General features: G+C 43.5%; 1 protein-coding gene across 3 annotated transcripts in view; it reads left to right on the top strand.

The window, feature by feature from the left end:
- prex2 (phosphatidylinositol-3,4,5-trisphosphate-dependent Rac exchange factor 2) overlaps nucleotides 1–16,713 on the top strand; it is an 84,974-nt gene that overhangs the window by 18,114 nt on the left and 50,147 nt on the right. For all 3 annotated transcript variants that reach the window (XM_075451973.1, XM_075451972.1, XM_075451971.1), the window contains exons 5-13: nucleotides 2,185–2,286; nucleotides 3,042–3,203; nucleotides 5,891–6,024; nucleotides 6,659–6,762; nucleotides 8,412–8,561; nucleotides 8,968–9,109; nucleotides 13,564–13,664; nucleotides 14,595–14,698; nucleotides 14,829–14,878. In XM_075451973.1, coding sequence (XP_075308088.1) covers nucleotides 2,185–2,286; nucleotides 3,042–3,203; nucleotides 5,891–6,024; nucleotides 6,659–6,762; nucleotides 8,412–8,561; nucleotides 8,968–9,109; nucleotides 13,564–13,664; nucleotides 14,595–14,698; nucleotides 14,829–14,878 — 1,049 coding nt within the window. The remainder of the gene's footprint in view (nucleotides 1–2,184; nucleotides 2,287–3,041; nucleotides 3,204–5,890; nucleotides 6,025–6,658; nucleotides 6,763–8,411; nucleotides 8,562–8,967; nucleotides 9,110–13,563; nucleotides 13,665–14,594; nucleotides 14,699–14,828; nucleotides 14,879–16,713) is intronic.

Genomic DNA, 16,713 nt, shown 5'->3' with positions numbered 1-16,713 from the left:
AAAAGACTTCCTGAGCAGCGACAAACATCCACACGATAAGCTAAAAATTCTGAAAGTGCAGGTCATTTATAAACCCCATTGTTCACAATCGAGACTTGAGGCTGCTCCGCAGCCAGACACAAACACACAGTCACCCACACACAGCAGCTGGATAGTGTCAAACCCTGTACTCCATGTTCCAGTGCGTCTGACAGCTGATGCGACTCGGCCCCGTGCGTGGGCGGACTCCCTTTTCCTGTCCCGCTGCTCTCAGAAACTTTCACTTCCACAGGGGAGCATCGTGTTGCCAGAACAAGAGATGACTACATCTACACTGCTGGCTCACGCTTTAGGGGGAGAAAATGCTCCTCCTTATTACTTGAAAGCTCTCCACTGAGCGATGTTTACTGTCGATTCATTTGCACTTTTAACCTTTTCCATGTTGGCCTGGAAGGTTTGTACGCATCCAGTCACCCCTGTATGTTTGAAGACTTGTAGAAATTGACATCTGCAACAGATGCACCAAAATATAACCCATGACTTACCTGTATTGATCAGCTGCTTCTGTTGGGAAGCATATGACCTTTTTGTCTGACTGTAACTGATGGACTGAGAAATGAAATGCATACTTGTGCGCCTACTTTAGACATCATCAAAGAAGAGCAGCGGCAAGATCTTCATGTCTGATTTACTGTCGGTGTCCGTCTTTAATCTAGGCAGTCAAAGGAGGCCAAGACATTAATTGACTTTGATTTGTAGCCTTGACCCTCTGGTGACCAGGTCCTCCATCAGGGCCATTGGGGTCTCTTGTTTCCGTCCAAGCTACGCCCGGCCATGTGTTGATATACCTCAGGTCACCTCCTGTGCCCTGTGGTGACCAGGGAGGGGATATCCACTAACCTCCAGTAAACCTTTGGCCTACTGACTGCTGCAAAGTCTGGTTTAGTGTTTACATTGTAACTCGAGAGCATCTCATCCAACTTACAGGTGAGAGGGGACGTGAGAATGATTATTACCATGTCATTTTCAACCTACCACATAGAGGTAGAGACCACTCAAGTGAAGGCCAAAGTCACTGCTGAATCTATGTTATGGCTGATCAGGCCTCCACTTTGGTCCACACAAAGATATTTCCACAACTTTTTGATGAATTGTCACATGGCTATAGCTTCAAGTGATGGACTGTAGATATTTCTTCCTTCCTTTGACTTCAGGCTGTTTCCTTCACCCCTGCTCTCTCTGCAGAGCTGTGTGCAGGACAGCAGTGAAAACTGGAAGGTCATAGTCATAGCCATTCGTCAGTGTTCTTTGTAATCAAGGAAAGCTGCAGAGATGCATTGATTCTGCAGTCTGACACTGGATGTAGGGGAGACTGGCCTGTAGAAAAGGTGCACCCAATCATGGTGTCTTCTCTGAGACTAAATGAACTCAGTCCAATCTATTGTTTCAGATTAAATTTATTGATCACCATACAACTCGGCTGCGTTACAAAACTACAGATGAATGAAGGAATTTCACATCTGGTCACATATGTCTCATTTCTCAAGTGCGTTCTTTTTTTCTTTGTAACCAGATCCAAGTCCTTTTGCCATTTTTCTCCTGTTTCTTGCTAATTTTGCTTTGTACATGCTGAGCCTGCTATGACTCGCTGGCAAACTCTGTATCCTGTAAACAGAGTGGCTCAAAACAAACCGTGCATCCCAGGACTCTTAAATCACAGTCAGTTGCATCAGCCCTCTCCTACCGAGTTGTCATGAAGAATGAGAACGGTTTGTGATTAACTCCCAACAAACATGTTGTAATATGATATGTTTGAGTTGCCGTCCAGTGATAGGTATCTTGCACAGTTGTACATTGCTGTGTCAAAACGAAAGTCTGTAAAGGCTGCAAATTTAAACAACTGTCTGACTTTGTTAATGTAGCATCTCTGTCATGTTCCAATTGTATTCTAGTTTCACGACTTCTGCAATATGATCAGTGTCATATTGTGTTTTGTGCTGATTACCAATCATTAGCATAAAGTCTTCTGAAACTCTTTATTACAGGTCTTTATTGTAACACCACTTTATGACTCTGAGTATAACATCAAATTCTCTGATGCAGAAATGTTTCGTTGAATATACAATGTTGGACTTCAACAGTTAACACTGAGCGTTACAGCCTTACAGACCCTGCTAATTCTTAACCTCCTCTCCTCTCCACTAGAACTGCATGTTGCTGGGAGGCAGAAAAAACACAGAGGTCCCACTTGAAGGATACTTGGTAGCTCCTATTCAGAGGATTTGCAAGTACCCGTTGCTTCTAAGAGTGAGTATGGCTAACCATGTCTTGCAGGGCTACCACAGTAAAGTGCCACTGTTCTACATCACTTTGCTCTCCTCAGTCATTAGGGCTCCCCTGTCCTCTTCACATCGGCCTCTCCCTTGCTAAATGAAACGCTGGCCTCATATCCTGACACGGCTCTGCTTTAGTTCTGTGGCACAACCATGCTGCAGGAATAACACAAGACCTATCATCACCTCCCTGCGGCCCAGCTGCACGCACAGACACTTTGGCTGGGCTCATTCATACCTGCACTCCCAGTTGTTAGTTTAGACGTTTCCTTTCTCCAACGTGAAACGTGAGTGAAATGCAATCCGTTTTCAAAGGCCGGTTCGAGTCGGTGAGCCGAGCTGTCCCAGCTCATTTATCTTGTTATGATCTATTAATTCAACCAGCCGTTCTCTAAACAGCCACCAGCATGTGCACAAAGATGTTATGATAATAAGGGGGTAATCTGATGCTCTGCCAGTTGAAGGCTTCCAGCTGTCAGGGCCTCCTCTTCCCCACAAAGTGACACAGATAGCCTCCAGTGACTGCAGATATATCCAGAACTGTGTAAATCAGCCGTGTGGTGAACGACTGACATGCTGAAACACCTTGAGTTAAGACTACGAGAGTCCTCCTACTTTTGCTAGACCGTGGCGTGCAGTGGCACTAAACTCGAGAGCCATGTTTCCTGTAAAAACGTCTCAGTTGGATGAGTGTGAATATGCTCATCTATACAAATATGTGTGTGATAGGAGCTGCTGAAGAGGACCCCTAAGAAGCACAACGACTACGCCCTGGTACAGGAGTCTCTGCAGGTGATGAAGGCTGTGTGCTCCAGCATCAATGAAGCCAAAAGACAGATGGAGAAGTTGGAGATTTTAGAAGAGTGGCAGTCCCACATTGAGGGCTGGGAGGTGGGCCTCAACGCTTTTATTATAATCCAATTACTTTAAACACAGCGTTGACTTCTTGCCGGTGTCATCAAGATGTTTTTTTTTTTTTTCCTGTCTTCTTAAACTCACATGTGCTTTTTTCGACCAAAGCTGAAAGTCATGACTTATTTAAAGCCACTCAGACCTGTGCCAGCAGTTTAACAAGAATTTCAAGTGGCGTGACTTTTGTAGCCTTTTAAGCGTTCTTGTACTCTCAGGGAACAAGGACTTATATTCACAATGGGCAAATTCTTTCTGCATGAATGAACGTATAGTTGGAGCTGTCATGCTTTGGGGTGACCGATCCAGCCATCACTGGCCAGATTGCTCCTCTTGGTGTTTAGGGTAGCCTTTTTTTTTTTTTTTTTTTAATTAGTTTTCTATAAGTTTTCTTCTTGACTTATAGGATTCCCCAAGTAGGGCTTTGTGATGGTGGGAAAGAGATGGCAGCAGTAATTCTTGTGCGACCAGAGGTTAGGATGTGAATGTAATTAACCTGGCTTCATTTAAAAATAGGCCTGAAGGCTTCTTGAGCAAATTCAGACAGAGAGACGCTGCCAGTGTTGATACAGCCTCTGTGTAGATACTGGACAGAAGACAGACTTTCAACCCAGATACGAGAAAGACAAGATACAGCAGTGTGTGATTGGACTTCCTTCCTTTTAACCAAGATTATCAAGGTTTTTATTTTTTTGGATGTGTTGTTTTGGGATCACTGACACACTGTCTTTCAGAGTAAAATACACCGCTGAAACATAAACAGCTGGATGTTTTTTATGACAGCTGGAACCCCATCTTGAATCCATTAATAATGTCACAGATAAAACAAAAGAAAAATTATGACTTTTCTTTGAGTTGTAATAAAAGAGTCAGAAAATAGCAGATACATAGAAATACAAGACCAGTGCAATCAGAGTGAGGCTCAGCGCTGGGTGGGGTGACATCTTGTTCTCGACATAGTCCTGGCTCTAGCTACTATGTGGTTTCCCCTCTGCACTTTTATTAATTATAAACATTAGCTCATTCTGGAGCCGGACCTTCTGACTGCTGCACGCCAGGCTCTGCTGCTCCAAATAAGATGGAACTAAGTACGAGGGAGGAGAAAAGCGTGGAGAGGCAAAATAGGCATGGGAATGAGAGAACTGAGTGATGGATGCATTTTGTTTTTCTGTGTGGGTGTTTGAGGAATGATGGAGGGATGAGGAGCGATTGCAAGATTTTTCCCTTCCTGCTCCTCTGTCCGGGATGATTGCTCGTTAGAGCTGAACTGCTGGCCTCCCGCGGGGGCCTCCTGGCAGGTTTGCATGCATTGCGTGGGATGGACAGGGCGATGGCCCGAAGTGGTCACCATAGTGATGACTGCCAGCACTTGTCAGGGCAGTGATTGCCAGTTGGTTAGTGTTGCAAGTGTCTGTGTTCTGTCACAGTATACCATAGTAATGTTGTAATTCTAGACCTGAGGGTAGTAGTTTCCTCTTTTTTTTAACGTTACTTTCTGTTCTCTCGATGTGTTGTCGGCTTTGCTTTATTTGGCTTCAAATTAATGACACATTCTGCTTTGCCATTCATAATTCGTTGTTTTGTCTGGCAGTGTTTGACTACAAAGATACAAAGAGTGCAGGAACTTGGATGAAACACACAATTTCGGGTTTAAAATGTTGCTTAGTGCAGCTTTGGCTCAAAGAGGATTAATATGAAGCGTGACCGAAAAATGGAGTAAAAAAAAATTAAAAAGGCTGCAGTGAGTAAATGGGATGGGATGGGGGGGGTTCTGTTAAAATTGCCATGAAACACAGAGGAAGGGTGGGTTCTGCCATGAAGGAAATGCAACTTTATGGTCTGCCCTGGTGTGATATTGGCCCCTTCAGCTGACCACGACAAGTTTCTGGTGTGTCTGGTGTGCACACATTCAATTGCTGCAAATTAGTTTAACATCTGGTCAGGGGACTTGAGAGAGTGGGAGCGTTAAAAAGGATCATGGAGGAAGGAATAAAATAAACAGAGCAACAGAGAAGGGGAAGAAAAGTGAGAACTGATCATAAGAAGGGAAGGGAGGAGAAAGGGACAAAGAGGGCAAGAAGGAAAAAGCTCGAAAGGTTTTGGCCCGCTGATGTCTCCAGCAGGAGGAAATGCTTAGCACATTTTCCGCCTCTGTGCGCACGGGAGGTATTTTTAGCTCTGAGGGACTGATCAAACAGGGTACATAAATTCCCAGAGCAGACAAGCTTGGGGAAAGGACAGCACACTTTATCACTTTGCAGGAGGAACCTCAACCAGTATGGTGACCAGGCGCGACAATGCAACACATAGTCTGACTGGACGGGATGTTATTCTATAGAAGCTATTAACCACCCCGTGTTTTAAAGTCCCACAGCAATCTGCTGTGAGGAAGCAGGGAGTGTTTTCACAGACCCTTGAGAGAGGGAACAGGAAAGGCTGGGCTCTTTAGTCCCTCCTCCTGCTCAGATACTACATTTGAACTGATTGGAATAGAAATATTTAGTTGAAGCGTTCTGTGGCAAAGAGAGCCTTCTTTCAGATAAACTGCATATAAGCAAATTACGTCATGATTATTTAAAGGTTTGAATTTTGTAACAAATCATTCCACCATGTGTCAACTATGTCCAAATATCCTTCTGTGTCTGTTTGACCCCCATGTCCATCTGCAGGGCTCCAACATCACAGACACATGCACGGAGATGCTAATGCATGGCGTCCTGCTGAAGATTTCAGCTGGGAACATACAGGAGAGGATTTTCTTCCTGTTTGACAAGCTTCTGGTCTATTGCAAGAAGAAAAACAGGTGATTCTAAATCCCAGATTAACCTTGATTAAACATTTGTAGTTTAAGGGACACGAACCACTGTCTTTGGATGTATGTTACTTTCTCTGTACAGCCATCTTTCAGACACAATTCTGTCTCAAATCACATGTATTGTGATCAGCATAAGTGGAATCAGGAAACTGATGTTGGTTTATTGTGTTTTTTTTTTTTGTAGTCAGCACACTTGACGAATAAGCTTTTCTGTACGAAATACTTTCTATTTTGCTGCTGCTTGTACTGAGCAACCGATGCAGCTGCTAACAATGCCGCTGCGTCCACTCCGTCTTTTTGACAGGATGCGTTTATCCACCAGCAGCTCAGCTGCCATCCGCTCTGACGTGCTGTGTTATTTTGTAGTGTCGTCAGGTCATGCACACAATCGGAGCCATTTATTGACTAAAGAAAGCGAAACGATGAAAGATAATCAAATGTGTTTCCCCACACTCAAAATTCAATGGCTTCCCTTAAACTGTCATAGGTCCTCATTTAATTAAATGGGGTTAGTGTGAAGAGTAACACCGGATGGTTGTGATTGTTGAGTGTGAATATTTCCACTTCAAAAGCTAACATTTAAAGATTAAATCGTGTTGGTTTGCTTTTCTCTTTGTTGAAGGCGTTTGAAAAACAGCAAAACATCCACTGAGGGTCCTCGCTACCTGTTCAGAGGAAGGATCAACACTGAGGTGATGGAGGTTGAAAATGTCGACGATGGCACAGGTGAGCCGTGCAAGTTAGCTGATATAATTCACATAAAAGCAGTTTTTAAAATCTGTGGTTCCATATCCTTGGAATGTGCTGCTGCTGCTGCTCGTCCTTGGTGAACTTGTAGCCTTGTGTCTCTTGGCCTCTCACAGGCACTGATTATGATTTATATTTGCAGAAGCTATCTTTTCCTTTCCAGCAGACTTGGACGGGCAGTAGTATTTGGTGTTTCTGGTGAGAGATGGATGGGTTTGGATCTAGAGGGAGAGCAGGAGAAGAGGATAAAAATGTGAAGCAGGCGGCAGTGCAGAAACTCGTGGGTGTTCTGCACCACAGACAGGAGATCTCAATCTGAAATCCAGGGCGACAGGAGTATTTTAGCTTGGATTCCTATGTAATGAAAGTGCCTCTACTTTTTTTTTCCCAGGCACACACTCCGCTGCTTGAGGTTGAAACACGCCCTCGAGGCATTCCATAGAGAGGACACCACACTATATATGTATTTAGACATTATTATAATTGATGATTGTAATGGTTTGCTTTTTGTTAAGGCCTCACAGGGAAAAACCAAAAGTCAGCTGGGGAGAGATTTAGAATATTCCCCAAGAAATGGAAATGATGGTATGAATACAACTACATCTCAAGAGTTCACTCTGATGTGCTGGAAGTTTTGGCATTCTCAGAGAGCTCATGTCACGCTCATTTCATAATCAGCTCACGATTGCAATTGGTTAAGTGTAGTAGACATCATTTGGTCAAAGCACATCTGATTGGTTAAAAATGCTCGGGTGCGGGACGGCTGCTCACCCTTGACTAGGTGCTAGGTAGGAAATACAAGTCGTGTTACGCGGTGATGTAGACGAGTAACGGAAGAAAACCATTGACTGCCGACAAGGTGTTTCAAGGAGTTTTGGAACAGTTTCTTATATGGGAGAGAATAACTACCTCTGGTGTGAGCTGAGGGCTTTGTGACTTTGGAGACTTTAAACACTCAGAATAAAGCTATAAAACAGACTGAAGCAAAGGGACAAAGCCAAAAGGAGGTCCTCTTTAACATCACCCATCTGGTCTGAGGGGGGCCTTCTGAGACCTGCAGCACCGCCGTTAGAAATCTTGATAGATGGTCCTTCATCTGTATGCGCGTCCCCTCGTTTGTCTCATTAAAATACAAGAGCGATAATCAATGAGTCGCTCAATAAGGAGGACAAGAACTTTGAGGACTAGAGTAGGGCTGGAGAAATAAGTTTGAGGCCAGTGTTTGCATAAAGAAAAAGAACTATACTCTCAGCAGATTTATAATGGAGGTTTTTGAATAACACACCACCGCAAGGGAGCCTTAATTAATCAAGAATGCCTGTTCTTGTCTATTACTTGATTTCTTTTGTGTGTAGGCTTTGGTTTCTCTGAAGTGGTTAATTGGATTTGTACCTCAGTGCTGTGTTTTATGCAGCAACCCTTATTTACTGTGCACCCAACTTCCCAATAACTCTGTTTGCAGTGCAACCACAGACTGACAGCCTTTCAAACATGGAAAAAGTACTCTGAGCGTGCGTGACTCCTTGAAGGGATTTTTCGCTGTTCCACCCCTTGCAAAGAGAGGACTTTAAAAAACGTGAAGAGTCACGACTGTTTCTGTCTGTGCGCTCTCCTCCTCTGCCCTACAGCCGACTACCACAGCAGCGGGAACATTGTGAACAACGGCTGGAAGATCCACAACACGGCCAAGAACAAGTGGTTCGTCTGCATGGCCAAGACCCCGGAGGAGAAGCAGGAGTGGCTGGAAGCCATCATGAAAGAGAGGGAGCGGAGGAAAAGTAAGAGGCTGAAGTTGGTTCACTTTTAATGGAATCAGTGAGGGAAATGTAACAGAATTAAAAAATATACTTTCTAGTGGGTTTGGGAAAGTCAGTACATAGCAAGACAACTGAAATGATAAGTATGTGGGATTTGCATGTAAGAATGGATGGCAAAGTCAGCATATTTTCAGTCTCTATTTTACTCTTTTTATTTAGTTTTGCACAAGTTAAATATTTCACGTGTGATGTGAACTCCACCTCGGACTGTTAGGACAGACACTCCAAGGAGCTGCTAATTATCTTAGCAATTAGAAGACATTTTCCAGTTTGACTGATGAATAGCCCAGGGCTAAGTGCAAAGAGTATTAATGCTAATGAGACTGACAGGCAATTTGCACCCTCCCCTTCCTCCTCTCCTGCGCAGGTCTGAGGCTTGGCATGGAGCAGGACACGTGGGTGATGGTCTCAGAGAAAGGAGAGAAACTCTACCACCTTATGACCAAAGGGAATCTGATTAAGGACCGGAAACGCAAGCTCACCACTTTCCCCAAGTGTTTCTTTGGAAGGTAAGGCTCCTACCACCAATCTTGACACTTTGGTGAGAAAACAAATGCGCATTCAAATCCTGTGGTTGTCTCTGTGTTGCGCCAGTCGGAAACTCTGTAACTGCCAGGCAGTGAGTGAGTGCCAAACTGGATGACTGTGTCATGACCCTTTTAGAGAGACCAGAATTGATATCTGCTGAATATTCTGCATGTTTGCACTTGGAAGATTCGCAGGTCTTTGTAGATGATGTTAAGCTGACAGCGGGGGTCTTGCACAGTGTGATGAGTAGAGTTTACTGTTAAATTGGCAAGGATTTTTAAAGAGCAGCAGCTGGGAAGAAAGAAAAAAAAAAAAAGAGCACGCGTTCAGGAGAGTCTGTGTATATCCGCAGACTCAGTAATGGGAAAATCAAATCCAGACGGATTTAGCCTATGAATCTTATTTAGGGATTATTGGTATGGTGTCTGGGGAAGAATCGGCCAGTGAATGCCAGTCATAAATCAGAGGGAGATATCCCTGTGTGGCTCAGCTGACTGCCCGCCTTCTCCCTCGCCCATGTTAGATTACAATAAGCTCCTCGCTTAGGAATCCATGAGGTAACTACTGTCAAAGTTAGCCAAAAGTGGCTCATTGTGTGAGCCGCATTCATGTTGTTGAATTTTCACAGAAAACTCGGTCCATTTTCCACCTGTCTTTTTACATGTCTGAGCGGGTCTGTCCAGCGGGGCTTTGGAAATAGCTGAAAAAACGCGCTATTAGTGTGATGCTTTGCCCAAATTCCTTTCCTTGGACTATTATAAGTATTTAATGATATGATGCATCCATGTCAGTCGCTTTCATGCGGGATACAGATGACTTGGTGTCATATTCGTTTTTCGTTCAAGTACACGTGAAGGAAAAACGGTGACAGAGGTAATAATGATAAAATCTACAAACATCTGGCTGGAGCTTTAAAATTGAAAACGTGTGGGTTTTTTTTTGTAATGGATTGAAGATATTCTAATAACTAAAACGCAACTGACACAGAATTGTATTCACATGACAGCCTTGGTTTAATGCTGTTTAACCTGTGCTCCTGTTTCTAGTCTTGAAATCCTAAACACTTTGTCTTGTAACCCCCCCCAGTACATTTCAGAATGGCCGGTGTTTTCCATTAGCGTCAAGTCTTTTAAGAGCTTTTCTGACTTGTTACAGTCGCAATGAAAATAAACCAAGCTTAAAGCTGCAGTCTGCAAGATTTGTTGTTGTCATATGTAAAGTCCTACTTTTTGGCATTTTAAGAGTTTACATGATCTATCAGAACGCTTGAAGTTGAAGACGGTGACCTCCGTAGTCGCAAAATGCAAGAAATGCTTATTTTGTAACCGAAAAATAAAAAGTTATTCAACTTCCTGTCCCGCCCCTTCAAAACACATGAGAACTCGTGCACGTCTACGTGCACGCCAGATGCGCCTACACGACTCCTCATTCATCAACTCACCTGTCATTTGCGATCATGGAAGACACAGTAAGTAGACTAGCCCGTAATGAAGTTCAATAGTCCAGATAAATAAGCGTGGGGACGAGCCTACCTTGTATCGCGCGTGCACAATCGGTGATTGACAGGCAGCAGAGCCCAGCTCGTAAACCTGATTGGTTACCTTTTACGGGTCCGGTCTGAAATTTTGTAAACAAACCTGCTGGCTTTGGAGGGACCTAGCGGGACATATAGGGGACCTAGAGAACTCATTTTTTTGTATTGGGGTATTTAATGTACTACTTTCAGAATCCCCGGACAGTTCCAGGCATTATGCTTGAAAAAGAGTTGCAGACTGCAGCTTTAAGCAATCATGTCGAAAGCTCTGTTATTTTTAAAAGCCCGAAGAACAAAAAAAAAAAAAAGATAAAACCCAAAAACTCCAATCGGACATAGTTGTGGCCAAGTTACATGGCATGGTGGTTTGGAACGAAGAGTTACTTTCTCTTGAACTCCATGCAGACAACACCAGATCCCTTGTGGTGTGGAGAAGGAATGGGTCTGTCAGCTGAAAAGATTAAAAGGATCAAATGCTAGTCCTATGCGGTCATCTCATTGAGTGTTGAGATCAAGTGGTGAGAAAGCTGCTCAGAGAAAGCTCCCTTTGGAAAACCTACCCTTTAAATACCACACCTGGATGACCACTTGTGGGTAAAAAGACATCTCTAGCCCCTCTGTACTTCCCCGGTCTGGGATGATTTTGGAGATGATTACATGTAGGCGTAATTGTCGAATGAGAAAACAGCATCTTATGTCTCTGATGAAAACCACATTGCCCGTGGCTTCAACTGAGCCCACTCCTCCCATTGTGAAATGCTTTGCCTTTATTCTCCTTGCACTCCTCCTCCTCTTTTTTTTTCTCAACTTGTCTTTTTCTGGCTGAGGGCTATTTTCGGGCCTCCGGCTCCTCCCCTTCAAATGGCACGATCGTATTTGTGGTTTGTTTTCTGAAACAGAGTAATTCATCACAGGAAATGTGTGTGACAGCCCGCCAGCCAGATGTTCTCATCCCATTTTAAACCTTAAAAAAATAAGCAGAAAAACAAATATGTGTTTGCGTTTGCTATATATGACAGATGTCATCCAGTCATGACGGATGTTAAAGACGTGATGTAACTCACCGAAACTTAAACGACTGATGCTGTCTAAACCTGTTTAGTGCAAATGAAGCTACGGTTACCGCAAACAATAAGCAAAATTTTACATCCAACTCCCGGCATCATTTAAAATAACAGTGACCAGTTTAGGAACCGTATGTCTCCCTCACCGTATTCTTTATGATACCCTTAAATCTATCAGTAGATATAGGGGTTTCTTATTTGACTTCTTTCTTCAGATTAATCCATGTCCAGGCTGCAGGGTAACAAAATGCAATTTTCTTTGCCACTGTTAAAGCCTTGGGGTACATGAAAAAGTGTTGAGAGTGCGGCTGATGGCCGCTAGAGTTGCAAGGCAACAAAAAAGGGCCCAGAGATTTTATAGATGGGGTATGCATCTAGATCATTTTGTCTACAAGCATGAATATGTCATTTTGCATAAGTTTTCCTTCCCAAGTCATTTATATAATTAGCACAAACACCTTCAGTGTCTTTGGTTATTTCAACTTTGTCATATTGAAGGGAAAAACTTTGTCTCTTTCCTTGGAAATTGGGTCCAGTGTCACCCCTGCCTCGTGATATCCGCCATCACCTACGGCCTCGCGGATCATTACAAGCTCTAGCTTAGCCTTTCATATTTTTTCATGTATTTAAAATTTGCTTAACAATTCAGAGGTACCAGAAACACAAAGGACAAATAGTCACAGTTGTTTGAAATGGTCTCTTCTTGTTGCGCAAGTTATTCAACATGATGGACAACGCTGCACACCCTCTACACAGCATCATGTGTTCAACCAGAGGCTTCTTCAGCGCTGCCTGAACAAAAAACACTACAGGGGGTCATTCCTGCCCACGGAAGCAGCCCTACACAATGACTGCCTAAAATAACAAATCATTAATGTGTATTTTTTAGTTCTTTATTTTATACTAATGGAATTAATGAAATATATTTCTTTTAATGTACTGCATATGGAGCATGAGCCCATGAAAACTCCATAATCCAGTATTTGGCTATGATGGTAAAGATATACAGTTTGATAAATTATCATTGTCAAAAGCTTGTGTGTTTTCCATGTAGTCAAGATGTCAAGGATCAGTGGTTAAAGAGTGTTAGATGCTGGAAGTGGGCAGTTTGGCCTTTGGTCTCTCCGAAAACTTCGTAAAATGCTTCTTTTGCCTCAGCTCTTGACACCAGAAGGCCTCCATCGTGGCCTGGAAGCGAGCTCCAGAGAATTCCAGTGATGCTGCTGAATGTGTTTGTTTGGCTTCTGTGGTGAGACAGGACATCAGGGATATAATCAGATAGACTACTGCTGGGTTAACCCTAACCCATTGGCAACCCCCCCCCTCTTTACTCCGTCAGTTTTTTTTTCTCCGAGACATTAAATAACTGTGAATGAACCCGTTTAGTTAATTTCGGCCATCAAAGCGTCAGATGCTGTTTGTTGCTTCTGGTGGTTGGTTTGTTTCCTTTTTCTTGTGTTTACCATTAAGAAATTCCCATGATCTAATTTAATCCTCTGTGTTTGATTGTGTTATGCTGTGAGTCTAAAATAAATGAAGTGGAACTAGACAAAACACAAGAACTAAAGCCTGCTGGTTGTTTTAGCAAACAAATGTGGCTCTTGAAGGTAAATAGATCTTTCCGACATCGTGCCGCTTGCCATAACAGTCATATGAATTTAGAGTAAATGTTGTTTGTAGTGGGTTATAAAGTGTGTCTCGTCTCTGCTTCCTTTTCACATGGTAAATTCAAAGCTCTCTCCACTGATCACACTCATTGTCCATTGTCTACCATAAGCTTTTTTTTCCACGTATCTTTGTTTCTATGCCGATGTCGTGTTTTGTGTGTGTCCTCCAGTGAGTTTGTGTCCTGGCTGATGGAAATTGGTGAGACGGACAACCCAGAAGAAGGGGTTCATCTGGGTCAAGCTCTGCTAGAGAACGGCATCATCCACCACGGTTGGTTCTTTCTCTTCTTCTTGGAAACGCTTTGTCATCCTCTGGTGTCCCCCGATCTAAAACCAAATCCACCACCGTCTGTTCTACTTTGGACACCCCTGGTTTAGCTATGTCGGAAAGAAATACTCGTCATTCAACACACGGTTTCTCAGTGATTTCACTCTTTGGCTGAAGTCTACGGCGTAGATGCAGCTGTCTTATTTATGGCTTAGCAGGTGTTCCATTTAAACACTCCTTTGACACAAAGTTTAGGTAAGGGATTATTTACTCGGTTTCTTTATGTGATGAAAGTGTCAGTGTAAATGCACATGGCTTAAGCTGGCTAATGCTTTGCATTCAGACTCAGTGGTGCGTACTTTCTCTGCATACATTTTTTCCCCCTGAAAAAAGTAGTGCCCCAAGTACAAGTTCTAACTTAAATCACTCGGGGGCACTTTATTGCTTCCTCACTGAGAAATGAGATTGGGCTTTAAAGCCACCCCTGACTGAGAGAAATAACCCCGAGGCCCTCTGAGCTTGCTCAGTGCAGTCAGAGGTCCGCAAGGAGAAAAACGATAGAATATCTTTTCATAAGAGCCCTTAATGGAACCTGCATTGAGGCAACAAAGAATACAGAGCCAGCTTTTATGAGGGTCTATGTAAAAGTCCCCCTAAAGCAAGTGAAGCATGGAGCTCATGAGCAGCTGTGTTATCAGTGCTGGCTTTGTAGGAGGTGGGAGTCTTCCTCTTGTCAGCTTGTTTCTTTGCACAGCTCTGCTTTGCTTGAATAGGTTTTTAAACCTGTTATACTTTCAAATTTAAAGCCAGACAAATAATTCTCCCTGGGGTTTTGCCTTTTTTTTTTTTTTTTCTTTCCTTGTTTCTTCTCTGGCTCTGGCAGATCTGTCAGGCTCCTCGTGTTTCCAATAGCACTTTTTTTTTTTTTTTCAGTCACAGACAAGCACCAGTTCAAGCCTGAGCCCGTGTTGTACCGCTTCCGCTACGATGACGGCACCTACCACCCCAGAAGTGACATGCACGATGTTATTTCCAAGGTAAAGGTTTAACAGTAGAGACGAATTCAGTTTGACACGCACACACACACACACACACACACACACACACACACACACACACACACGTCCCTGAAATAACTTGCCATGCTTTTCCTGTTTTTTTTCTCAGGGCGTTCGGCTGTTCTGCCGCCTTCATAGCCTTTTTACTCCCGTCATCAGGTGTGTTTCCTTTTACTTCTGCTTTACAACCAAGCAAGGTGGGATCCCAGTAGCCTGTCATCCTGTATTTGTGCAATGGTCCCACAGAGCAACCAGAGTTAAGGAGAGAAGTATCCCAGTGAACTATGAGCTCATTGTGTTCAAAGAGAAACTGACTTATGAGGAGTTAGCACAGATGGTGATAGGGTGTGAGTGAGTGAGCCTGGCAGCTTTTATCTGCTCTGCCTCGAGACGCAGGTGTGGTGAAAGAGTTTATCAGATGTTAAGTTGCTTTGGATACATTTAGTCAGAGGTGGAAAGAATACCAAATGATTTAACTTGAGTTAAAATAAGACTATATATGGAAAAGTCTTCTCAATTAAAAGTAAAAAGTCGCTTATTTAAGATGTACTTTGAGTACAAATGACGGTTCCAAAGAACCTCCTCTTTGTTTTTGAACTACGTGTTTGGGAAGATGCATAAATTCACAAAAATATCTGACATCTCCTTGAAACTGTCACTCATGCCCAAATGCGTAAGGCTTTATTTGAGCACTGCTGCTCACGTGTAAGGAACAAAATCCAATTGTTTGACTAAACCGCTGCTTTGCTCTTTGGTGTTGCTCCTGTAATTCGAATGAAAACTGTTTACAGGCTGCTAATGTGTTTTACCGCAAAGCGCCACGTCAGGGCTGGCTGTTTATGTGGGATTAAAAAAAAAAAAGGCCTGAAGAGAAACTTTCATTTCACACCTTTAAAACTGCACCATAGTCATTTTTCTGTTTTAATCTGTTTAGTCTGCATGCTAAAATCAGTTCACTGTTGTTTGTTTGCAAAACCTCATGGCTTAATAACGCTTTTTGGTGCTATGAAGTTGTGTGTTGTTAGCAAGCTTGTATGCGCAGTGCACTCTCACTGAAAGCCCTGTACAATGCATCACACGGCCCAGGAATGCCAGAGTTTAATTGGAGCAACCAGTCCCTGCCTAATTAGGTGGAATTTCCTGGCAGAGCGAGAGGGATGAGGCAGGAGGGGACACCACGTAGCCCCCACACCACTGTGGAGCTTGTGAAGTCTTAAAGAATTCTGTGATTCCATCCATTCCAGGGGATCCCATTGCACAGTTTCAAATATCCATGATAGACTTGTTCAGTGTACTTAGAATGGGGGGGGCGACTTTGTTTCGGTTCTGTGTTTGAATGTGTTCTTCATTATGCTGATGAATCCTCCAGCAACTCCAAATTTATGCGTAAGAATTCCAAAATGAAAAAATGATACAGTACTTCAGTAATTTATCAGGGCCGAGTAGCTGATTAAAGCTTAAACTTCTTGTGTCCTCTGCATGATTTACCTCAAAGTTTGCTTTGAAAGTACAGTTTCATCCAATTGCCCAAGAACCCGCTCATAAAATGTCAAAACAAACTTTCCTCCACAGACAGCCAGTTAAAAACCACCTCTCTGACCTTTCCCTCTGTTACTCCTCAAGCTGCTGTTTCCTCAACCCCGACATATGGCTGCCCACTGGGCTGCTGTTTACCCCCCATTTTTCACCCTGACAGCCTCACTGCACCAGCCGCCGAAGCCTCAGTCTCCCTGGCTCTGGTATCCCATTCAGAATAAAGGCCTGGTGCCTCCTGCTTCTTCTGCTCAAAGTGGTTCTGCATGGCGCGACAGGCTATCGGGCCTAATCAACTCTACTGTCCTCATCAGGGACGAACACAGGCTGTCAGATGCTCTTGCATAACGGAGTATTTTATTGTGGAGGAAACGGGGCAACAATCGTCCTCTCACGCTTTCACATTCTGAAGAGCGCCGCACAGCCGAGATTGGACTTTAAGTTGGCCCGCAAGCCTTGTT

This window comes from Odontesthes bonariensis, chromosome 20 (assembly GCF_027942865.1).
Source record: "Odontesthes bonariensis isolate fOdoBon6 chromosome 20, fOdoBon6.hap1, whole genome shotgun sequence".
In the NCBI taxonomy this organism is placed as follows: domain Eukaryota; kingdom Metazoa; phylum Chordata; class Actinopteri; order Atheriniformes; family Atherinopsidae; genus Odontesthes; species Odontesthes bonariensis.
The sequence above is the reverse complement of the archived record's forward strand: the minus strand, read 5'-3'. Positions and strand labels throughout refer to the sequence as shown.